Source organism: Amblyomma mixtum, chromosome 1 (genome assembly GCF_055824585.1).
Source record: "Amblyomma mixtum isolate Tamu chromosome 1, ASM5582458v1, whole genome shotgun sequence".
Classification (NCBI taxonomy): Eukaryota; Metazoa; Arthropoda; class Arachnida; order Ixodida; family Ixodidae; genus Amblyomma; species Amblyomma mixtum.
Window position 1 is genome coordinate 220,243,270 of NC_143012.1, and position 25,435 is coordinate 220,268,704.

The 25,435-nt window shown below is 50.8% G+C and overlaps 1 protein-coding gene across 3 annotated transcripts in view; it reads left to right on the forward strand.

Annotated features, from left to right (window-relative positions):
- Positions 1 to 25,435, forward strand: part of LOC149370952 (uncharacterized) — a 35,911-nt gene that overhangs the window by 4,118 nt on the left and 6,358 nt on the right. For 2 of the 3 annotated variants that reach the window (XM_089563914.1, XM_089563923.1), the window contains exons 1-5: positions 14,162 to 16,590; positions 20,381 to 20,502; positions 24,130 to 24,239; positions 24,589 to 24,729; positions 25,327 to 25,391. In XM_089563914.1, the coding sequence (XP_089420040.1) occupies positions 16,235 to 16,590; positions 20,381 to 20,502; positions 24,130 to 24,239; positions 24,589 to 24,729; positions 25,327 to 25,391 (794 nt within the window). In that variant the 5' untranslated portion in view covers positions 14,162 to 16,234. Of the gene's footprint in view, positions 1 to 14,161; positions 16,591 to 20,380; positions 20,503 to 24,129; positions 24,240 to 24,588; positions 24,730 to 25,326; positions 25,392 to 25,435 lie in introns of those variants that run through there. The other variant, XM_089563931.1, reaches the window with a different exon arrangement.

Here is a 25,435-nt window from a genome sequence, read left to right on the forward strand (position 1 = left end):
CCCTCCCTCCTTACATGGCACGAGACAACCCTCAGGGGGCTGCCCTTACAGGGAAAAGAACAGCCCTTGGCGGGCTATCCGCTTCAAGGCGTCGGTAATTATGCGGCGCTGGTCAGCAGCAGCGCAGCTGACCAGGAGAGTCTCCCAGTATGACTCCGGCGTGGTTGGGGATAGAAAGTGTGGGAAGGTAGGGGATGTGAGCTGGACATGGTGAAACTCTCTCGGTTTCCCGCAGAGCTTACAGGAGGAAAAAAACTGATCGGGGCAGCGGGCATTATGGAGAATATGGTAGGGAGCAGTAGGGGTGTGAAGTCGGCGCCAGTGAGAGGCCTGGGTTAGGATTAGGGAGGGAGTCGGCGGTGCGTAAACGCGCCGGGTACCTCAGCAGTGAGTAAAGTGCTTGTCCTTGTATACAGAGTGTCCTTAGTTAGCAGAAGTGAATATGCTAATGGACACGATGCACAAAAAAGCTTTCAGCTGTATAGAACTTATGTGCAAAAAGATATTTGTGACATTGTAGAGTGGGCAAATGAATGAAATTTCAGGATGCTCAGGCCACCAGCATGGCTACAGATTGACTTTTACAATGTCCACTGGCCCCAGCTGAGCACCAATCGCTGTTACGTGGAGACAGAGTGCGCTGAAAGAGACGTCACAGGAAAGATTGAACGAAAAGACGCGCGCCGCAACAACCATGCCCGCGGAAGCGACGATGGCGGCTCTGTGGGAAACTCCAGTGAAAAATTTAAAATTGGTTTTCGAGGAAAGGAAATGGCGCAGTATCTAGCACTTATCTCGGTGGACACCTAAACCGCGTCGTAAGGGAAGGAAAGAAAAAACTGGTAATGGCGCAAGAAACGGTTGATTGGTTTATTGGGTTTAAACGACCCAAAGCAACTCAGGCTATGAGGGACGCCGTAGTGAAGGGAGAACACAGAAGGCACAGAACAGACATGACAGACGCCAACTTGCAACTGGGGTTTATTGTTGTTATTGTTGTGAGTGGGAGAAGGATGAAAAGGAAATTGCACGGGCCTGCCTACTGGCTCGAGCCCAGCCACCACCGCTGCCACGTCCAGATAGAGGAGAATTAAAAGATCAGATTTATTGCACCAAGCTTGCCTTTTGTACCACAAAAAAAGGAAGGAAGGTGGGAGTGAAAGAAAAGAGAGAGAGAGAGAAATAGGTGCCATAGTGGAGGTCTCCGGAAATAATTTCAACCACATGCGGATATTTAACGTGCACTGACATCGCACAGCACACGGGCGCCTTTGAGTTTCACCTCCATAGAAACCTGGCCGCAGTAGACAAGTGCCTTAACCACTGAATTCTTTGCATTTATGCGCCTGCGCATTCTAATTTGGTAAACGCATTCTTTAAAGATTTAGATGTGTATTTTCTTGGAGGGCGTAATGTTGTGATGTTGGGCGATTTCAACTGCGTGCTCGATACGGTCGCTGATGTGCAAGGCCCTGGTAGGGGTAGGCCAGGCTGAAATGCGCGCGAGTTGCGCCGCCTAGTCAGCCATTTTATGCTCACGGACGCTTATGAGCTCCTCTATGGCAACGTCTTTGTGTGGACTTGGCGTCGCGGGTTATCGGCGAGTAGGTTAGACAGGGCGTATGTTCCGACGAGCCTTTCGCGGACAGTGTGTGCAGCCAATGTAATGACGCTACCATCCTCGCCGGTGCACATATCAGACCACCGCCCTTTTCTTCTATCACTCGCGGTTCCGGCGGCTGCAGGATCTCCTCAGAGACCGTGGCGGTTGGATGCACGCATCCTTCACGACGCCAGTACTAAAGAAGGGCTCACGCGGGTCTTGCGTTTTTCGGTTGTTGGGGCCGTGCCTGGTGACTGGGACCGTCTGAAGGAGCAGTGGCGTCACCATTGCGCCGCATCTGGTCGAGCCCTTAGGGCTCGCGTGTCAGATGAGGTGCGCGTGGTGACGGCGAAGCTGCGTATTGCTCAACGCACCCCGTCGCCTTCGTCGCTTGTGTGAGCATGGAAAGAGGAGCTTTCGGAGCGCCTACAGCGCCTTTTACGTGCCTCCTCTTTGACAGCTTCTGCATGGCGTTGTCGACGCAGTCCAACTGCTCATCCCGAGGTACTTCGCTTTGCGCGTCAAGAGCTGTTGAGCCCTCAAGGTGCCCCTGCCTTTACACCTACCGCAGGGGTTATGTCCCAACCAGGTGGCAGGAATTTCAGTGCGTTTTATAACCATTTCAGGAGTATTACTCAGTCGCTCCTTCTACTTGATCGCAATGTAGTTTCCGCAAACCCATTTTTAGCAGGCTTGCCTCAGGTTTCCACTGAACTCCATGACGGCCTTATGGCTCTGCCAACAACAAGGGAAATCAAGGAGGCGGACTCCATGAAACCGAGGCTCAGCACCTGGACCAGACGGCCTTCCTGTTGAGTTCTATTTACAATTATGGGATATTGTAGGCCCCATTTTCTCGGAAGTGCTAAAATTATGCTTCACTCAGCAAGTCTTCCCTGAATCATTCAAAAGAGGCCGCATTGTCCTAATTCCTAAAAAGTCTCCTTTCTCGACATGTCCGGCAGATTGGCGCCCTATCACCCTACTAAATTCAGATTACAAAGTACTAGCAAAATTACTCGTTCGTCGTCTGCGGTCTCTCCTCCCGTTACTTATTTCCTGCCACCAGGTTTGCTCCATCCCAGGCCGTGAAATACATAGTTTATCTTCTGTAACGCGAGACATCCTAGCGTATACTTTACGACGGCGCGCACAGGGTCTTCTTGTTTCCCTTGATCAAGAGAAGGCGTTCGACTTTTTAGAGCACGAGTATATTTACGGGACGCTGGATGCTTTCGGTTTCCCAGCTTCTTCCGGGCTTCTCATTAAAGAGATGTACAGAGATATTTCAAGCACTCTGTTCCTCGATGGCCGGGAAAGTACCGCGTTTGATGTTCGCCGTGGCGTCCGTCAAGGTTGTCCGCTCTCCCCCCTTTTGTTTGTCTTAGCATTAGAGCCTTTCCTCTTGGCACTCAATCGCCACTCCCTTATTAGAGGTCTGGCTTTGCCAGGCAGCGAAGCGGTACGCGTCACTGCTTATGCAGATGACATCACTCTGTACTTAGCTGAAGAACGCAGCCTGCTTGAAACTTTAAATGTTTCCGTGAGTACGCCTCCTTGTCTGGAGCTGCTCTTAATTACTCGAAGAGTTGTTACTTTTTTGTGGGGTCTACGCAGACTCGTATTACATCTTCAATACCTTTGCAGTGGTGCACGCAGATGCGCATTTTAGGTGTGGCCTACGACTGTGCTGGCATATGGGATGGTGTGTGGTCTTCGGTCGTCGAAGACATTATAGCTCGTGTGCGAAGAGCGCAGACATTCGACTTGCCTGTGCTTGAGAGGCGCTACCTGGTTCAGTCCGTCATGCTCGGTGCCTTCTGGTACCTCTGCTACACTGTTAAACCACCCCTCCGTGTCATAAGGCGAGTGCAGACTACAGTTTTTTTTTTGGTCAGGTGGAACCGAGTTTGTGGCCCGTGCTGTTCTTGGACAACCACAGGAGAGAGGAGGTTCTGCCTTTCCAAATTTGTCCGTCACGTGCTCACTGTTAGCTTTGATGAGTATCCTGCTAGGAAACGCGTCTCCGGCGCGAATCTTGACTCGGTACTTTTTGGGCCCTTCTTTACGCATTTTGGATCCGGCGGCCCCTGTTAATCATAGACCACAGTCAGAGCAACCTACCGCTTTCTATGCTTCATCAGTGGCCTTTTACAGGCATGTAAGAGCAGTAGCACCTGCTGTCAACATCGTCGCAGACCATGTGGTGGACATTATGGGCTCGCTATTGTTGCCTGTTGTGACGCCGTCTCGCCGCTCACCTATGCGTCGCGTTCAGTGGGCGCGTTTAGCGTCGACACCTCTCCCAGACCTCTCCCACACGTGACTTTGTCTGGAAACTTGGCTGGGCAGCGCTCCCTACTTGTGATCGGTTAAAGCGGTGGGGTGTGTTACGCTCCAGTACCTGTCCGAATTGCCCGCTCCCGGAATCTAATCGCCACGCTACAGTCACCTGTGTTGTAGCCCGTGTCTTTTGGCGCGCGTTTGATGCGGGATTCCGCGGGCAGGGCATTTCGTGCTTCGTCTCCCGCGGCCGCTTCCCCAGCGGCCGTTTTGCTCGCCTGTTAATAGTTGCAGGTCTTTTTAGTTTATGGCACAGTCGATGCGCCGCGGTCACTAGTGGCTTTCGACGCCGCGCTGTGTGGCCAATTCTCGGCTGTCTCCGACGGGAGCTGATCAGTTTTTTGTCGGAGGAACTCTTTTTCTTGGGTGAGGAAGAGTTTCTCCGGCAATGGTAATGCCCATTAATTTCTGTAAATAATGGTCATCTTGTCCTGGTTTTTAGGCCAAACTGGCGCTAAGTTCTCCTTTTCAATGTTTCAATGTCAAATTATTGCCTTTTCGCTCTTCTATCAATAGGCATATATGCTATCCTGTTTTACATCGCCCATTCCTGTTAGTTACTTAGAGATGTTTTTGGTACCTCTTTAATTGGCTCGCCTTACATGCTTAATCTCAAGTGTTCTTGTAAATGTGAATGTATCTGGTAACCTTGGCATGTGTACATATGTAAATAAACTTTTTTTTAAACATGTTGCTAGTTTGGTGTCCTTCCTGAATGTCTCCCAGTCAGTAATTCTGGCTTGCCCTCGTGGTTTGCTGTGCTTGTTACTTTCGAAGATAGTCAGGAGCACGTAGTGATCACTGCCTAGCGTTTATCCCGTATTGAGCCACTCATAGTTGCGGGCATTGCGGACGAGCGTGAGGTCGGGGGAAGTATCCCGTGTTATGCTGGTGCCGACTCGCGTCGGGTGCTGCGGGTCCGTGAGTAGGGTCAAGGCCATGTCAGCAATGGTGAATGCTAGTGGTCTTCCCTCGGGTAGCCCCACAGGGGGTTAGAAGCATTAAATTCGCCAACTATAGCTAGGGGAGCTTTTTGGGCTTCTCTCAGTAAGAAAGATCGCGTCAAAGGCTACGCGGTGCAGTTTGGGGCGACTATATATACAGAGTATGTAGGTGCCCATGCTGTTTCTGTGCTGCGGTAGTAGCTTTACGAAGGTGTATTCAATGTCGCTCTCTGACTTAAAGTCTGTAGTGGTTGCCGTGCATGATTTGTGGACCAAGATGTATGTCGAAGGATTTGTTTGATGTGTCGAGTATCCTCTGATCTTAGCCTCTATATTCACTTCTTGCAGGGCTATTACTTGCGGCGTATGGGCATGAGAGTCTATGTATTGTTGTAATGTTTCCCTCTTCCGTTTCAGGCGTCTCTCATAGCCTCAGTCGCTTTGGGACGTTAAACCCCAATAAACCAACAAACCAATCTTCCGTTTCAGTCCCCTGCAGATCCACTGTAGGATGGTAAGATTAGGTCTGCGTTGTGGTGCCATGCTGAGGATTAGAATCGTGGGTCTCATCATGTGGTCCGCCCTCAGGTCGTTGACCTAGCTGAGTGCTTAATAGGCGAAGTGTTCCTATTTTACCCTGTAGCTTTGCGCCCTTGTTGTGAGAAACATCTGATAATTCCTGAAGTTTGCGGGCAATTCTTATCTCCTGCGCTTGCGTTCTGATTAGAACTGGCTCGATGTTTTCCATAATGGGTTTAATAACTGATTCGAACATGCTTTTGATTGTCGTCTCGATCATAATTTGTAATTTATTTTCAATGAGGTCTTGAATTCCTCCATAGCATGTGACAGTACCCGACTGTATCGCCGCATTCTTTGAAAGCTGGATTGTATTGCGTTGGATATATGAGTGCTAGTTTCGACGGGCTAAAGATATCTCGCGTCTGGAGCCGACGCCGTGTTACCTCCTGGCTTTTGTCAAGCTAAGAATGCTTCTCTCGGGACTAACATGGATGTCGGCAGAGGGAGATACTTTGTTTCTGCGTCCTTAGCTGAGTCTACATATATCACTCTTTCTAAGATTGTCGTGTAAGCTTTTTGCCCTGGCCTCTCGGGTCAATGTTTCTCAGTAAGGGCGTCCAGGAATGGCTCGCCACCTACCCCTAGCTGGTTGAATATTTTTTCACTACGGCGCCTCTTTCTCTCTTTCTTCAATTACTCAAAGACCAGTTTTCAATGCTAAACCGCCAGCTATTTTAAATTTGAACACTACCTCCAGCCAGCACCCGCTGTGTGTTCATAGCGTGGCCACCAGTGGCCACAATTCAAGCGGCACACCGGAGGGTCCCTATCCATAGCTGGTTGAATATTAAGGCAGAAAAAATGCCTCATACTGTCGTGACCAAGACGTGTTAGCAAATGTGTCCGCGTTTCGGATGCATGCCTTATATGGGCATATGCCAATGAATACCCAGAGAGAGAGAGAGAAAACTTTATTTACAGAGGAATTCGGGGCACGCCCCAGGGTCCCCGCACGACCCCACTGCACTCAAGTGTTTATGTTCCGAAGGTCCATAACACTGGCAGCACGGCCGGTGGCGATGGTCTGCACGGCCGGGTCCACAATCGATACTTAATCCAGTGCAATCGAAAGACATCCGAACATGATATAAAGAGATTTCACCATTGTATCATTGTACTTAATTATTAAATGACTAATTGGTAATTAGTAGTAGTTAAGAAGTGGCATGTGTGAGTGTGCACTGCACCTGCACCTTAACAAACACTAATTAATCAGTGTACTAGTTAAGGTGACGTTAACTATCACTAACCATGTTTTAACTAGTATCATGAAATGTGCAAGTCATGCTTAATTATCATTAACCATCATTAATAGTTAGACGTTCCTACACATTTCATAAACACTGTGTCGAACATTCTAGAGAGTTCCATCACTTGACAGGTGAGTGACAAGACATGATGGATGGCATTAGATGGCGCGCTCGCCTCCCATCCTCGTCGCCAAAATATGTTGTATCGTAAGTAATGATAATGAGAATGAAACAGTACACGTAGCATACGGTCGAGCCGATCTGTATTCTCCTACTTCGTCGTCTTCTCCACTCCCGGGCGCGCGAGTGCGTGCAGTGCACTTGCCACACTTCATCTTTATCACAAATAGTAAAGACCAATTAGCCTAATTAACCTTTCTAGTCAGCTCACATCAATAAATAAAACCGAGTAGGAAATTGGTAGTGTTGGGGAATCGAACCAGGCTTTCCGGAGTGCGAGGCGAGCACGCTAACCCCTCCGCCATGCCAGCTCGATGGTTTGGAATGAACAAAGGCGCATCTAGTTAATACGGCGCCTTTGTTCACTCCCATCTTCCTCCCTTCCCTTACGGCGAGCTTCAGCGGTCCACCGAGATATGCGAGTGAGATAACATTTCCTTTCCTCAAACGGCAATTTACTACGTACGCCGAATGGGCGATAGCGTTTGGACTCCCCAGCAGCGTTGCAAGACGCTGTGGCGTTCAATTACTAAGTCCAGTTTTCAATGCTAAACCGCCAGCTATTTTTAGATTGAAACACTACCTCCAGCCAGCACCAGCGGTGTGTCCATAGAGTGGCCACTAGTGGCCATTGATGCAGGTGACACATCGCAGGGTCCAGCTGTCGGCAGCTCCCGCCTCGAAGGCAGGAGGAGGCTTGCTTCTTCTTGCCGGACTGTTGCTGCTCTCACCAGGGGCCGTATAGCACGGCGCAGCTCCCTGCGCCGGTGTTGCTGTGAACCTAGGCTTAGTTTCTTTCACCGGCCTTGTGCCAATCACGTAGCAGTTGCTCTGTCTTGAACGGTAGGTATCGTAGCGTCGGCCTACATGTCCAGGAACCAGGAAGCGCATTTTTCACTCGCTGCCTGGAAACAAAATCAACTTCATCCTCACCAAATAGTTGTGACTTGTAGCCGTCGCTGGTGTCATCCAGTCTCCCACGCGCCTTGTAGCTCGTGCTGCCTTCGTCGTCGCCGGGAGGAGCGCGCCCACAGTCACAGGACCATTCTGCACACGCAGCTGCCGCCTCGCGCTTCTTCAAACTCTCGCTCTTTCCTTCTACGCTTCCGCTTTTTCTCGCGCCTTCTCTCATTCGAAATGGTGCTGGTCTGCCAAAGACAACATCAACACCGCGCATCATCTCTCCCTGCATCCACAATAAGGTAATCTTGTGAGGCACAGACTATTAAAGCTCAAACGCCTCGCCATTACTCGAACAGGTCATGCCCTTCTGAACACGATACACCTCACAGTACCATACACGGTCGACCAAAGGGCGGCACTTCTTCAATCGATCCGGCAAGAACATCTATGTCCTTCAAATACCCAGAAAAACGCATCCGACATTTCATGTGTAGCGAAGAAGAACCGGAGCCGAAAACCGGGACAAGAAATGGAATGTCCGCCTGGACAAGCTCTGCGTGGATGCAGCCGGTCCAATCCAAGGGTGCATGACCATTGGCGTAATGAATCTTGAGGGGCAAATTATTCAACTGCGAGTCAGTACGCACGTCCAGTCCCACTCACACAGAGGGGGCAGTCATTGCGCTAGCGCTAGCTACCAACCCAAATGCTAATGTGCTCACATATCCCCAGAATTCGCGTAGAAATTTTAACAACAGGTTAATTTAATAATCAGGCCTTCCACTCTTAGCAAAACATCTTCCTAATCAAGCCTCAATCATATGGTTTCCGGGATACACGGAACACACGGGAGGGAATGATGCCGCTCACCGGCACGCTGAGCTCTCTTACACCGGGATTCCCCTTTAGCCGACGAGGCAGAGGAACGCGTTGCACAGCCCCTAATCAGTTTCGTCGAACACCTACAGGCCTACAGACAGGCCAGACAGTCATACCCCACACCTCACAAAACTCTAGATGAAGCGGAAGGACACAGCCTTCGCTGACTACAAACAGACTCTCTAACCCAACTAATGTCCACCAATTCTAACCCTCACTTTACAAACCACAAAGCCCACACTGTGGAGAAATAGCTGCGGCTTTTCACAGGTTATGGGCTTGCCAAATGTATCCCGGTATTGAGAGAATTCCTAATCACAATTTCAAGCAGTGGGAGGCCAATCTGCACTGCGAGGATCCCGACCAGCAACGAGGTCTAGTTCGCAGGGCCCACGCTGCGGCGCAGGCCAGTGGGCGGCCGGAATCGACAGACCATCGAAGACTCTGATATTTCCCACGCATTCAAAAAAGTTTTCAATCAATCAGTCATATAAGAGAAGTTTATTTGGACTCTCGATCAAATCGGGACATCCGTCCCTCTACAAAAATAAAGATACATTGCGGCAACTGCTCACATGATTGACTAATAAAAAATTCTGATTCTGATTCTGATTATAACTGATGTCGCCCTCTGCACACACTCACAGGGAACGTAAGTGTCCAAAAACAAAAAGTGTCCAAGAAAGTTCAAGTGGGTCCATACGCGGGGGAAGCACGCCGGGTTGAAAACCGCGCACAAAAACCCGCGCACGAACAACCCGCACGAACAACGCGCACCACACACGCGTGCCACACACGCCCGCCGCACTCGCGCGCCACACTTAATATGGCAAGGGCCGCACCTTAACACGGCCCCTGCCTACGACGATAAAGCGGGTAGACCAGCGCCGAAGGAACTGGTGCTCCTCCAGCGACACGAGGTCCACGCACGCCTGGGCGAACATGCGCGCACGCACCCGCCGCAACATGGGGTACATAGCCCTCTGCGGCCGTCCTTGTAGAGCCGCTGCACCTCTCTGGCGCCACAGTACCAACGCCCCGACACAAAGAAGTATACGCGCAAAAGGGTCGCGGAACCATGAATAGGAACCAAGGGTCGCCCCGTACATTCGCGACATAAGGACCCAAAATGTCCTAGCTACCGATCACTGAAAGATCGTGTCTGGAAGGTCTCTACAAGTTCGCACTGCGGACATCGGGAGGAGGGGGCCACGCCCCAAGCCGCCGACACAAAACGACGCCAGAGGTCGCGCTGATATTTTCAGTGCGACACTACGCAGTTAAGCCACCGCTGTAGCTCACTGGTAACGGTGCTTGGCTGCTGACCTTTGTAACCAGTCGAATTCTCTATTCGACTCCTTATCTCCACCTACGGAAACAAGAGGAGGATGCGCTTGAGGTCATCCTTCGCAAAATTATTAAGCGTGCCCTTGACCTCCCCATCACTACTTCAAACAGCCGGCTTATGGCGCTTGGGGTGGTGAATACTTTCCGGGAGCTCAGGGAGACGCTCCTTAGAAAACAGTACACCCGCTTGTCGCTGACGGAGTTGGGTCACCGCCTTCTTGCTCGACTCTATATTCAACACACCACTCCCATGGAAAACAGGTTTCAAATCCCAGCACTGTGGAGACGTGCCCTCCACGTGCGACCTCTACCAGCCAACATGCCACACGAAGACCAAAATGGTCGGCGCCTGGCACGAGCAGAAGTCCTAGCCCGACATTATGGCAACAAAACACGTGTATACTACGTGGACGACGCCGACCATCACCGTGGGGGATAGTACATGGTCGCGGTAGTTCACAACAGCAACACAGTTAAGGGCCTCACCTTCAGAGCCCGCAGTACAACCCAAGCAGAAGAGGTCGCGATTGCTCTTCCGGCCTCACATTCCGATTAAAAATACATAATCACCGACTCGCGAGGCGCCTTTCGGAACGTCGAACAAGGCTGCAATCCCTTCATAGCGTATCGAATCTACCAAAATTTGCATACGGGATACGGACCCCGCCCACAGTTACCTTATATGGGCCCCTGCTCATGAGGAGGAGGAGGAGGAATAAGGGGAAAGACAGGCAGGTTAACCAGAAGAATAATCGGTTTGCTAACCTTCACGGGGAGGGGGGGGGGGGGAGTGAGGGGATAAAAAATGAAAGAGAAAGAAGAGTAACAGAAAACTGAAGTCACATGAAAGTTAGCATTCCTCAAGTGACAGCCTATCATGCAGGCCAGAAGTCCACAAGAAGAGGAGCAGTGCCTTCGAGGCCTTCAACGCCGACGATCGCAGCGGCCAGTGGCCGAGGATCTTCATTTCCGCTCCATCCCACGGCTGAGAGACCGCCTTTCGACGCTGTAGGCAGGGCAGTCACAAAGAATGTGGGATGTAGTCTCTTCATACCCGCAGATGGCACATGCAGGGCTATTATGCATACCGATCAAGAAAGAGTAATGGTCGGTGAAAGCTACACCAAGCCACAGGCGATAAGTTTTTCACGTCGTGATAGGCCGGATGGAAGCCGGAGCTTCAGATCTGGGTCCAAGGATTTTAAACGTGAATTATAAAATTAGCCGGAATTCCACGCGGCAATCATGATGTCCCGCTCAAGTGCGCGAAGCCTGCCCGCTGCGTCTGGTATCGAAAGGGGGATCGACACAAAATCGCCGTCCTGGTGAGCAGTTCTCGCGACCTCATCCGCGCGGTGATTCCCTGCTATGCCGATGTGCCCCCGTAGCCACTGGTACCTGCTCCTTAGGGGTTGGCAGGAAACGAAGCAGCAGTCGCAGTCGCAGCCGCCCGCACCCTCTCTCACCGGGCTGTTTTCTCCTCCCCACCCGATCAGGAACCCGATTCTATTGCGATCTATACCTTCAAAGATGTTCCGAACTACTATCAAGACAGTCAACGCCTTAACCCTCGCCTATGTAAAGCACTCAAGGAGGCGAATGAGCGGCTCCTCCGCCTTCTCACCAATACATTGCTGTGGCCGGCAGCACTAAACCATTTTGACCCCTCTTTTAACGGCTGCTGCCCGCACTATAGACCGGTGTCTTCGGAAACCTACCACATGGTGTGGGCCTGCCCCGCCAACCCTGCTATTCCTTCCATCCCCAACCCAACCCGGGAGGACTGGGAGGGGACCATGCATGCTCGGCTGCAACGACTTACAGACCCAACAAGCCTCAGTCGGGCGCGCCCGGGCGGCGGCCACCGCCACTGGGGTTTTTTATTTATTTCAAAATACTGCAGGCCAGCGTTGGCCCAAGCAGGAGGGGCATAAGAAAAAACAAATTACAACACCACGTGAAAACATTTCATGTGACACACAGCAAAAATGGAACTTAAAAGATGAACATAAACATGAACATACTATGGACCTCCACCTAGTGCTTGTAAGGATAGGTCCCTTACGGGCTGGTCCAAACATACCTCCTGTCACTTCTTAATAAATGCCGCCGCGGTGGCTCAGTGGCTATGGTGCTCGGCTGCTGACCCAAAAGACGCGGGTTCGATCCCGGCCGCGGCGGCTAGAATTTCTTTGGAGGAGAAATTCTAGAGGCCCGTGTACTGTGCGATGTCAGTGCACGTTAAAGAACCCCAGGTGGTCGAAATTTCCGGAGCCCTTCACTACGGCGTCTCTCATAGCCTTAGTCGCTTTGGGACGTTAAACCCCGCAAACCAAACCAAACTTCTTAATAAATGTTTTCACTACCATCCACCTGAAAGACGCAAATTCAATCCCCGCCGCGGCAGTCTCATTTCGATGGAGGGGAAATGCTAAAGGTTCGTGTACTGTGAGCTGTCAGTACAGAGGGGGAGAAAGGTGTTATCTGTTACAGCCGGTGTAGTGGCTTCGGCGGACGTGATTGTTGCGACGCGCGCCTGTTCTTTCAACCTTTGCTCTCACATCTATCAGCTCTCTTCAGTCTGTACGTCGCAGTGATTGTTGCTCAGCCCCAGCCAGTCAGCAGGCCCGTGCATTTTCCTTTTCATCCTCCCTACAGTCGCAACAACAACAACGTTGTCAGTACATGTTAAAAAACCCCAGTAGGCCTCTTTCTTTATTCTTTCACCTTTATTCACCTTCCTCCCTTCTCTCTCAAGGGGGTTAAGGTGTCCACCAAGAAGTGAGAAAGTTACTGCGGCTATTTTCTCGAAAAAACAATGGCGACACGATGGCAACTGGCGTTGCTTAATTCATTTCTGGCTTGAACACTGGGACCTAAAGGGAAACACAAAACACATTCCTGTTGGGTCTGCTTTTCCTCCCTTCCTAAAATTTCCTTAAAACTTGCTGCCTGTGGTCCCTTGTCTACGTCATCACGCTCCCATTGACGAGGGGAACTTGATTGCAGAGTTCAATACCGGGCTTTGTGCGTGCGTGCGTGCGTGTGCGTGTGTGTGCGTGCGTGTGTGTGTGTGTGTGTGTGTGTGTGTGTGTGTGTGTGTGTGTGTGTGTGTGTGTGTGTGTGTGTGTGTGTGTGTGTGTGTGTGTGTGTGTGTGTGTGTGTGTGTGTGTGTGTGTGTGTGTGTGTGTGTGTGTGTGTGCGTGCGTGCGTGCGTGCGTGCGTGCGTGCGTGCTCGCAAATCTATGCTACGGAACATCCAAGTGATGGCAAGTAAAAAAGGCGCCTTCATCAAGGGGCCATGCGAAGCACACAGGAAGCCGAGCACCGCCACTTCAGACAATCCTCTACATGTCGTCCGTCTATATATAACGGCCACTAGCCGACCTCCGTGTGACTCCATTCGTGTGGTGACATTCGTGCCAAATTGTGACGCAACCGTTTGTCGTATAGCCGCCCCACCTGCTTTGAAAAGTAGACTTGCTTTCTTTCACGCGTATATCAAGAAATTAAACATGCACTTAAAGCGGCCTGCTGCGTTTGCGCAGTGGCTTTGGCATTTCGGTGCTGAAAGCAACTTGTGTATGTGATGCATGTCCTCGCCGGTTGCATTTCAGCTGAGGCAAAAGTTAAGAACGCATGTGTGCTCAGCTTTCGCTACACCTAAAGAAAGCAGGGTCATCTGTGTTAATCCCGAGCGTTCGACATTATTTTCCTTAACTTTGATAAATCATTTGACAAGGTACCTTATAACCGCTTAATTCATAAGATTTGCATCTTGACATACAAGCATAGATAAAAGCATTCTCGATCCACCGCTCTTAGTTGTCTTTCATAAAGAAATGCATAACTTTTTACCAGTTTCTTCAGACAAGCCCTAAGGATCCGTCCTTGGGCCACTTTGGCCTTTAATTTAAGTTTAAGACCTAAACATCAGTAACGGTTTGGTTTGGTTTATTGGGGTTTAACGTCCCAAAGCGACTGAGGCTATGAGAGACGCCGTAGTGAAGGGCTCCGGAAATTTCGGCCACCTGGGGTTCTTTAACGTGCACTGACATCGCACAGCACACAGGGCTCTAGAATTTCGCCTTCAAGAAATTTAGCCGCCGCAGCCGGGATCGAACCCGCGTCTTTCGGGTCAGCAGCCGAGCTCCGTAACCACTGCGCCACTGCGGCGGGGCAAACGTCAGTAATAGAACCGCCATATCCTAGTGTTCGCTGATACCTTTGTTGCTCAAAAGAAACAGTCAAGGTCCCCACAAGATAACCTGTCAGGTACAAACCTAGTGCAACGACTGGCTAATGACACTTAATATAAACAAATGCAAAAATTGATATACCCTCCTGATATACCCTCCTGTTCCACTACACCATCTCTTACGTTGCTACCGGCCATGTCCAATCATATAAATATCTTAGTGTTTATGTTTTTCATGTTATGACGTGGAATGCGGATAATTCGAGCAGTATATCATCCACCAACAAAATTCTTGGCTTTTTAAAGAGTCATCTCCACTCTGCCGCTCAGTATATGACGCTACTCGCATACAAATCACTAGTTAGTTCAAGATATGAATGCGCACTTGTCATCTGGTCTCGGAGACAAACATATCCCGCTAAATGGCTTGAACAAGTGAAAAACAGAGCTTCTAGATTCATTAATTCCTCGTAGTCTATTGGTATCACCATCACATCTTTAAATTGGAAATCCAACCTACCTATTCGCCACATTGCTGGCTTCTTTGTTTCTTAAGTTATTTTATTCTGAGCTGCGACAGGAACCCTGCATTTGCGCATCCCCACCACGCATCTCTCTGCACTGGCCGTCAGCAGCAAGTATCACAACCACGCACTCGCACGACTGCATTCGCTTCGTCAATCTTCCCCCGGACGTCTGGCGACTGGAACGGCCTTCCCTGCGAACTTGCTGCCATCACCTTCCCCTCTATGTTCCTTGGGCAGATTACACGTGCGCTTGCATAAAGAAAATATTTGCTTCGTATAACTTACGTAAAAAATTCTGCGTTTATTCTGTTTTTAACTTCCATGAGCCCCACCTATCATGCAATACCCTGGCGATGATATATTTTTTAAAGTGAAGTGAAAGTGAAATAAGGTGTTGTTTTAGCACGCAAAACTTGATCGCCCAAGCGTCTCACATGTACTGCTGTCTTTCACTCTTCACATGTACTGCCATGTAATTTTCACATGTAATTTTCTCTTCACATGTACTGCGGTCGCGTCCCCTTAAGTCCGCCCTTCACAATCAAGTTGAGGAATAACTGCCACGCAGAATGGGGGAATTTGTGATCGTAACGGGCGCTGTAGCACCGACACTTGTTCTTATTATCACAATGCTATCTGAAAGTAAGGCCGGTAAGGCTTCAACTTTTCGTCCATTTATCGCCGCGCCTAGCATACAATCCCCCCCGAAGAAAGGAAGCAGCATCTGACATTAATAAGGCGTTGGTTGTCGACACCTTCGCATTTCTCGATAACCGCCCGATCCAGTTCCGTCCAGGCTGCGGCAGCTCTACCTGCGGCGCATGACTCGACAAGCCAGGCTAGACCAATCCGAGACCAATGCAGCGCCTGTGTACGTCTTTCCTTGTTTCTTGTGTCCCGTCCTTTGCGCTGCTCCACCACAATCCGAGAGCTGGCTGCTTGAGCTTACGCAAGCACTTCGCAGCTGGCGCTGCTGTCGCATTTCTGCCGCGACCACCAGCGACGATACTTCTAGTGCCTTGGCCAATCGGCGAAACAATCCCAGAATCCCCTGAACTTGCTCTATCTGACAGCGTCCTGCGTCAGACCCTGTAAGCCCTTCGTCCGGCATTCAGTGGCTGACGTTTTACCGGGCTCGTAGTGGGCGGATGCCATTCCATCCCAACGAAACCGGCGTGAGCGACGGCAAAGCCTGTTGTGGCGCGCCAGCTATTGGGAGGACGCCACCGCACTTGTTGCCGCACTGAAGGAAGAGCTCTGATGTCGCCGACCGGACTTTAGGAATTCGCTTTACTTTCCTGTTCTGTATTGAATGCGCGATTCTGTAGCCTTAACGAAAGCTGCTGTTTCCGTGGCTGTGGCCGACCGACTGCAGGAGTCCGCGCCTTGGTTTGACAGTGACCCGAAGGTTGGATGCTGTTGTGACCACCTAGAAGATCTGGCTGTCTCTTCCTGGCGCAGGCAGCCAGCGAAAAGCAATGAGTGCTACGGATCAGCTTTCGCACGTCGCGTATCACAGAATGCTCGAAGACCTGTTGCAGGATACCGACGACAAAGATGCCCTCAACCACAAGCAAAGTTGCAGAACTGATGGTGAGTGTGATGACACACCCGAAGACCTGGACGTGCAGCAGCAAAGCGGCGACGAGCTCTTGCACAGCGGTGGCGATGACGAGGGCGGCGCAGCGGACGACGGGTTTCAAGCCTCCGGAGCCGGGGTGGTAGCGCACCATGGGTCGGCGGTGAGCTGCTGCTGTGGCGACAATCGAGGCTTCAACGCCCGAGACACCCAGAGGGATGACATGTCTGGCATAATGGTGGCCACGGGTGGCAGGTAAGTCGATCTCTACATTGCAGTTGTGACGCCGTTTAAGAAGTCTTTATCAATCGTCGCTGCTACTTTTAGAGCGCAGCTCTTTGGAGCCCGTTCCTGCGTTTCGCGGCGTCGCCGTTGTCTCTCGCAAAGGCCGATTCACGTGACGGTCCGTTCGCCAGCGGCCCGCGCACCAGGCCGCGGGCCGACAGCGCGCCTCTCGGTGGTCTAGCTGTGCTGCTCTAGCTGCGCGCGCTCCTGGCGCCATCTCCCGCACGCCCCAGCCAAAATGCATACCCGCCGCCGTTCGCCACTGCGTGACCCCCCCCCCCCGCTTTATTTCTCCGTGGCGACGACCGGTTGCCGAAGTGCATCAGCGGATCACGGTGCGTGCATCCCAAGCCGAAACGTAGAGCCACGTTCGCCTGACTCGCTAGCAGCGTCAGCAGCATCCGTAAGTCGCTGCTATCTCTTCGCCGCAGAACGTTCCTACGCGCCCACGCGCTGCCTCCCGCGACCTCCCGATAACTTAATTGCGCTCTTCGCTCCTCCTCCAATGCCACCCCCTGTGCGGCGGCAATCAGAGCGCCGAATCGGTGGCGGCGGATCTCGATATGTGCACCGCCCAATCAAGAACTGTTAGTGGAGTGTTTCTTGGAGAAGGAATATGTGTGAAAAATAACAAGTTGTCTGTAATTGTACTTACATGTCTTGCTCGATTTCTTGGCCTCAATATATCGAAAAGCTTAAAAAGCCGATAAGCTGCGCTCAAATTTCGCATTAGGAAGGAACGTAATCGTCGGCAATTTTTTTTTTCTTTTCCCAATACTTTGAAAGTTTGCCTCGAGCAACGTAAATATCGACGCTGCACAAGTGTACCGCAAAGAAAATTTATTTTCCAGGATAGAAGCGACGCAAGGCGCGAGAAGTGAGAAATTAGTCGAGGGTATGACGCAGTCTTGCCTGGCCGGAAGGATGCATAAGGATAAAATTAGGCGTGGCTTAGCTTGGTTAAGCCTGGATATCAGAAGCGAAAAGCAAATCCCAATTGAGAAGATGTTTCGCCGTCTTCGTTCATCTGTCTACTCTCAGTTGACGCGGCCAAGAGACGCTGTTCAGCTTCCTTTTGGCGCCGTATTGCGAGGCGTTCCGCCCGGTTTTCTGGCGTTTCGGCCATACGTTTAGCTTTGCGCTTTTCATTTCTTCGCTGCTCTTCGGCCAACTCCCAAGCTAGCACTTCTGGATCGCTAGATTTTCTACGGCCACGTCTGGGTGTTTCTCCTTCCATCGCGAGTGCGAGCGCCTATTCTCTGACAAGCGCATGTATAGCCCAGTAGCGCGCGCCTGCATCGAAAGGTCAAACGGTGGCGAGGAGCAGTAGCGCGCGCAGCGGTAGCGGCGGCGCACATGCGCAATAGCGCGCGGCTGCGGCGAAAGGTCAGGCGACTGAGTCGGCGGCGACGGCTGCGGCCACCTGCACCGCGTGTGACGTCACTCGGTTTCGCGCATGCGCAGAACTGGCAAATCTGTGCACCGGCTCACGGGAAGCTCGGCTCCGACCCTCGTAGTGAAGCGTTTCGCTTCGAAACATGGACGCCGACCGGCTAGGCGAAAAAATATCGCGCCATAACAGCATAGTTGTCAGCATTTGTTATTCCTGCGCAGCGCCCTTCAAGACGGGTCATGCATAGTACTCGCCACTGTTTGAAGCGTGCACGCATCATGTTGGGCGAGTTGGTAATGGCTTCCTAAATTAGCCTTTTCTAGCGAACTTGTTTAAGGGAGGCGTAGCGCGAAAAAAAGAAAAAAAAGACAGGGACGAGAGACACAGGACCAGCGCTAACTTACAACTGAAAAATATGAAGCGAATCTCCGAGCTCGAGGAACCAAACGCGCATGCCCAGCAACAACTGATTAGATGAAGGGGAAAGATAAACCTGACCTAGCACGACTAGAACACGACCTAATCACCATGACGAGAGCTGGACAGCCCCGTGCCAAACCTACGAGCGGTGACCTCGAGCTCGGTTCCTCGAGCTCGGAAATTCGCTTCATATTTTTCAGTTGTAAGTTAGCGCTGGTCCTGTGTCTTGTCTCTCTCGTCCCTGTCTTTTTTTTTTTCGCGCTACGCCTCCTTTAAACATGCTTTACCAACTGGCCCAGAACACCACTATGCTCTAGCGAACTTGATGACGCAGGTATCCCGCAGAACAAGACACCCTGTAACGATATCTGCAAAGTCATAAACGGTACATTCACCCACTGTGAATGCGTTCGGGGACACTTTAGACGCCGTCTCAGGAAATCGCAGGAAGCTTCTATTGCGAAACGATCCCTAGCTTCCGAAACGCTCCTATAGCTCATCTGCCCCAGTGTCGAACGCAGTTACTGCCAGTGTGACCCAATATTTTATCAGTGTTATCAGTGTGACCCATTATTCTTCAATGAGTGGCGACGTCTAGACACAAAGCACTGCCACCAACAAGAGTGCATACAGTTGCGACGATGACTGAATGGCCTAGCCAGCTACTCTCTGACAGCAAGAAATGGACCAAATTAGATTTGGCGCAAAAAGAAACCAGTTCTGCCGGAAATTTTGCCGCCTGTTTCAATGCCCCGCTCGCCCTGGTTTCGGCTGTTTACGTAATGTTTCTGATAATGGAAGCTGAAAGCATATTAATGCAGTAACATTTTTCATGCTTAGAGAGCACGCGGACGCACAGTACAAACGCGATCACGGTGACAGTGACTTGCCTGCCTTTTGGTATCAGTATGGTGGGCGTCATCGCCACCTGTACTTTTACGGAGCCATTACCGGCGCCCTAAAAAATCCGCCGTCTCTTGCCAGCGTGAAGGCACACTCTGGAGGGTGACGCAGATTTGTGCTACTTCACCATTTCCAATCACTGCGCGCAGCTAGCTCGCTCCACAACAGCTTTGATTCGAAATCAGTTGATCATCCCTAGTAAAAGTTTCCGTATGACGAGTTTCGTAATTCCATTCGTTTCCATTATAAATTTCATGGAGTCAGTATGGAGCCTACGAAGTCGGCATGGGCTATAGGAAGCATGTATGGAGTCTTACGGGCTCCTTATTGCGTCATGTACACTGTATGGAAATCGTTTAGAAATTATGGGATTGCTTATAGACTCCAAACAGATAAGATATGGATTCCCATTTTTTCCCGTATTTTATGGGCTCCCTATTTCCATAATTCTATGGAGCGTTTCAGTAGGAATGGAGCAGTTTTTCTCCATTAAAGAAGAGGCGAGCAGTAGGGCCATTTCTTTGCTTTTAGTTTCTTGGCGCATTTAAACGTGTGGTTCCCCTAATGTTTATCGAGAAATTCGAAGAACGGAGAGAAGTTACAACGTTGAGCCTCAGGGGTTTAGTGGGAATTTTTTCCGCAGGCGCGATATTAGAATAGCAAAACACAAGCTCTTTCCCACTTAATTGGTCCACGCGTGTAATTTCGAGGCCGCCTACATTTATTACTACCGGCTAACAGGATGAAAGTTAGAGAACTACGCAAAGTAAAGGTTGGGGGCGTTCGCAGTCCTCGTGTATGGAAACAGTGTCCGTGTTTATTTGATAGTAGTTGGCGACTTCCTGACACATGACATCCGGATGCCCCGGAATCACGCTAGTGTTTTTCCCTTTGATGCCTGTGGTGGCATCCTGTACGGTATAGCGGATTTCTAGCGCCGACATAATGTTTAAAGAAAAAAATCCGCGACTCCAGGGCATCATTCTCACGCGCTTGGAGTAACGCGGACAGTTAATGCTGCTCTCGTCCCCGCTTGTATTGCAGATTCCCCTGCCTTCACATCGGCCTGACGGGTCTCCGACCCAGCAGGAGGTACTTCCTGGCCCTGGACTTTGTGGAAGTGGGCGGAGCCAGCGAGAATAGGCTCTCCCCTTACAACTACACCGGTACGTGAATGTAAAGCTATTACACTGGACATTTACAGGACACCGATTATACGGTAACATCCGGGAGCCCGAAACTGCCTACAGACGCCAATTAGCCCTGCGGTGAAGTGTCACCAAACAGTCATACGCGTGCGCAGAGGAAATGCCATGCTGGCGGCATTGCATTGTGGGTTCGCTGGCCTGCGATAGCATAACCGTTAATGAATATCAAGGAGCACTAAAGAGAGGGAGAGAGCCTGAGGTGTGTACCAGGTGTTGCAAAGAGGCTCATCACTAATCTTAAAGATAGCTTCCTTGGGGTATAAGATGGCTCTTACGGCATAGTAATGGCAGTGTTGAAGAACGTGGGGCAGTATGTGCGTCATTTAACTAGTAAGATTGTTAACTAATTTCTGAATATTAACTTTTAACTTTTGCAGTTAGGAGCCCGGTTACAATTAGATTTGTAGCCGGCGTTCGGAATAGCTGTATCACTTTTTAGGCTTCGAGGGCGCGATCACCCTTGGCGCTGTGGGCCAACAAATGGACCATTTCGGACAGAAATACGCGCCCTTTCAAAAAGCGCGTGTCTTTGACAAACGGAAACCAACGCCTCCGCAGCGCACACCCAAGGAGGATATATATCCTCCTTGCGCACACCACGCCGTGGCGAACGTGCCACGTGACCTTCTCTGCCCCGCCCGCTCTGAGGTGCTTGCCACTGCTCGCTGCTACCGCCCACGCAGAAGGAGTACATGGCACGTACGCCACGAGTGACGTACGCTGTGGAGGCGTTGCTTTGCGCTCGCCAAAGCCGCGCGCTTTTTGAAAGCGCATATTTTTTGGCGCGTGGTGCACAAAATTGCTTGAGCCACAGCGCCGAGAGTAACCGCGTTTTCGAAATTCTTGAAACTGACGCTGCTATTACTAACCCGGCTCCTAGCAGTTGACTATCAGAAATTGTTTGAGCAGCTTATAGTTTGTTGTTGCCGCCGCGGTGGCTCAGTGGCTAGGGTGCTCGGCTGCTGACCCAAAAGACGCGGGTTCGATCCCGGCCGCGGCGGCTAGAATTTCATTGGAGGAGAAATTCTAGAGGCCCGTGTACTGTGCGATGTCAGTGCACGTTAAAGAACCCCAGGTGGTCGAAATTTCCGGAGCCCTTCACTACGGCGTCTCCCACAAAACCAAACCAAACCATAGTTTGTTGTTGTATTGTACGTGAGAGAGTACGTGCTCTACGTACGCGTGCGTTAGTTTCGTTCACAATGAAGGAACTCCGGTAAAACTTAACAACTGGTTTAATTGGCCGAATGGTAAAACAAGAAAACTTTACAGAGAGATTGGAAGCACGGCCTTTCCGTTTGGCGTCTCACAAACCACCGTCCCTTCGATGCCGAGCCGAGTCCTCCTTTCTCCCTCTTCTGCCGCTGCTCCCGCCTCTCCGACCTTGGATAGTAGACTTCCCGGAAAGCCTGCCGCCCGGTTCAGGGACGGTCGCGGGGGGACGGCCACGGGATCCCCTTTCGGGCGCCTGCCGCCTGGTGGGCTCCCGCGCACACTCACACACGCACACACAAGCGCGCACACACATGTACAAGGGTCCTTGACCGAGGAAATCGCGTGTCGAATGGCGCCGCATCTTGTACCCCTTTTCGTCTCCGACAGTTAACACTACCCACCTGTTTTCTGATGTGCGCCTACACTGGTTCACTATTCCACTGAAGACATCTCTATACACACCAAAAGGCAATTTTAAACTAGTGGTGGGCTTCTCTGAAACGCGTGGTATACGTTATCGGCGCCAATCATCGTTTCGCAGTTCCTGTATCGGGACCGTGACAAGACTCGAGACGGAACGTATTTACGCCAACCCCACTGACATGACCAGACCATTTTGTAGCTAGAAGCACAGGAGGAGGCGGCAGAACTTTATCAATGGAAAATCCACTTCCGGGAAGGAAGCAAAAGAGAACGCCGTTAGGTGCACTGCGTTTTCGAGTCGAACAGTGAAACTGTACGCTGCATCACTGTTTGCTAATGTTGGTATCTAGAGGGGTTAAATGGCAAATGAGAGTTAGCTGACCGAAAGTGCGCATGTGCTATGAGAGACGCCGCAGTCGAAAGCTGCGGATTAATTTCGGCCACACGGGGTTCTTAGAGCACGCTGACACCGCACAGCACAGAGGCGTCCATTTCATATGCCTTCATCGAAATGCGACCGCTGCGGCTGAGATTTTAGACGCCGTTCACTTGGGTTCACGAGCCGAACACTGCAGCCGCTAAGCCAACGCGGCGGATGCTACATCTTTAGAGTAGGGGTACCCTATCGATTAGGGGGATAGGAAAATAGTGACTCCACTACGCATGCGGAGAATAACAACCCGGGGAGCGTTATTAGTATTCGCATGCTCACCAGCACCCCGCTATTCCGCTATCCCTCTAACCAATAGGCTCCCCCTGCACTAAAACTATTCGTGTTTGAGTGGGACCCTTTGTTAGCCCATGGACATGTTCAGCCATTCGCGAGCCAGCTCCTTTCATAGCTGCTGAAGTGTGCGGGGCACGCGAAAGAAGACGGGCGAGAACATCATTTCGAAGTTCAGCTATTCCGGCCCCATGCGACTGCTGGCGCTGCCGATCGCACTGCGCTGCTCAACTCGCGCTCAGCTGCCCCGTTAACTATACCCTCCCCCCTCCCTCCTCTATCGCGGCTGATAAAATTTTTCATGCGGTTACCTTTGAGGCGGTGTTGCCACAAGCGCTGTCGCACATTCTGGTTGGCTTAACTACTTTAAAGTCTTACCATTTTTTTTTCTGTAGTACTGTTCTTCCTTAGTGCTTTTTCCTTGTAGAGATGTTTTCCTGTGCATCTTTTGCAATATAGCGAAACCCGGATGTATAATCCGATATGTAAAATAATGCGATATGTAAAAATGGCAATAAGTAAGCTTATCTGTGGACAATACATTGCACCCACTATTGTGACGAGCTTGCAGCAACGTGCAGCCCGCCGGCGCGTTGGCAGCGCTCTGCTCGATAGAGGTTGCTGAGTCTAACATGCTTCGAATCCAAGCCGCAACATTCGCTGCTTTGAAAAGAGGCACTGCTTAGCTGTGATAAGATATGCATCGTGTTATTAATACGCTATAAACAGAATAACCTCATTCCTATTAATGTGTAGTTTGTTTCCACAGAACTATCGGCAGCGAAACAAGTGAAGCATGCCAGACTAGAGCCACCGCCGCCGCTATAAGCTTTAGTTGGACAAGCCTCACCACATGACAGGGATGTGGCGTGGAAAATGAGTACGAGGGATAGAAGGCCACCCTCAAGAACACCCCACGTCCACCTCGTCACGCGGTTTCGCAGCGCCAGCGCTGTCAGCAAGTGCCCAAAGCAGCGCATCCGACCCGTCTCCGCACACGAAAAGTTGTCAGCGATAGCCACCAGGGGAAGTGCCATTTGCAGGACAACGGCGCGCCGTTCGATATATCCAGTGTTCCGCTGAACGTGATTTCTATGAACGTGAATAGTGCTGTATGTTTGCGTGGGATATTCAAGGGGTTGTTCTGACTGTTCGATATAAACAATAATTCGATGTATCCTGGATCGAGCATGAAATTCTTGTTCCGTCACATTCTGGTGCAGAGCCGTACTACGCTCCGCGGCCAAACAACCTTCCCGGGAAGCAGTGGATGAGCGGCGTGCTCTACTTCAGCCTCAACTCAATCGCGAACGGCCGGCTTCAGGAGGGCGGCGTAAGTAACGCAGAAATGATTCCTAGCGCGTAGAATATGCGAACGCTGCACCGATTCTCTTGGTACCCTGCTGGAGAAAAAAAAAGCGAAATAAAACTGGAGCTTAAGAGAAATGTGCTTGCTTTGTACAGTAATTTTTCATTCTCAAGTCAAGAATCCAGCACAGGGTATACGGTACAGAAGCCTAGGAACAATACAGCATTACGGCCATTACCATATCTGCCGCACCGTGCATAGAAATGAGCTGTGGCTTGCAAGGACCCCAAAAAAAAAACTTTTAGCGTCCCAGTCTTTGTCAGTGGCTCCTCCGTCTGAGCTTACAACCCATCCACCTTTTCTTGTCCGGTAGACCACGCTGGAGGTTGGCGGCGAGTACGAGCCTACTCTGCGCCTGCTGGAGCTGCGCGACGACCAGTGGCCCTCGGGAAGCTCGGCCATGCGTTTTCCTCTGCGCAGCACCGCCTTCCTCGTCGTCTGCCTCAGCAGCGAGGTACTTGAGCGATCAGCGTCTGTCGCTTACCTTCACGCCCGGGACGGTTCCGGGGGATGCCATGCTTTAGCCAGACGACTTAGTTTGTTGGTTTAATTACAGCTCTCAATGGGAGCAGGCTAGTCACCATAGCCTCGTCTCCTCCTTAGTGTTCTGCAAGCGCTGCCCAGAGTACTTTTCAGCTCTTTACGAAGACCATTTTGAGAGCTGGTTTTATATGACAAAAACTGATTGCGCAAGCAGTTTTAAACAAAGGTGGAATGAAATGCACGCAGTTGTTGATGTTCTCGCCGCTCAGCTGAATGTCTTTGTGTTCTTCGTGGTTTTTTGTTAGTTGTATACGTCTTGCGCAAGTTCCGTTTATAGTTTCAAATCGAGTTGTGTTCGTTGAGCCTGGACATTGCGCTAAACCAATGGAAAGCCTATAATGTACGGTTCGCGCCTTTGGTCACAGGTATGGCGCGCAGTGAAGTGCATACTTACGATATAACAAGAGAATCGTGCGGGTATATAGTAATTTGTGCACGCATAAAAACACTACAAAATCAAATATTGTTCATCCGCCATTCCACTGTTGTACAAAGCCGTCTTCCGCAGGTTCGCACGAGCAGTACGGCACTGGCCAACGAGTTCCTGCTCGTCCGAAGGTCTGAAATGTCTAGGTGAGTTCCCATCTCTAATTCTGCGGTATAGCCATTCAAGACTC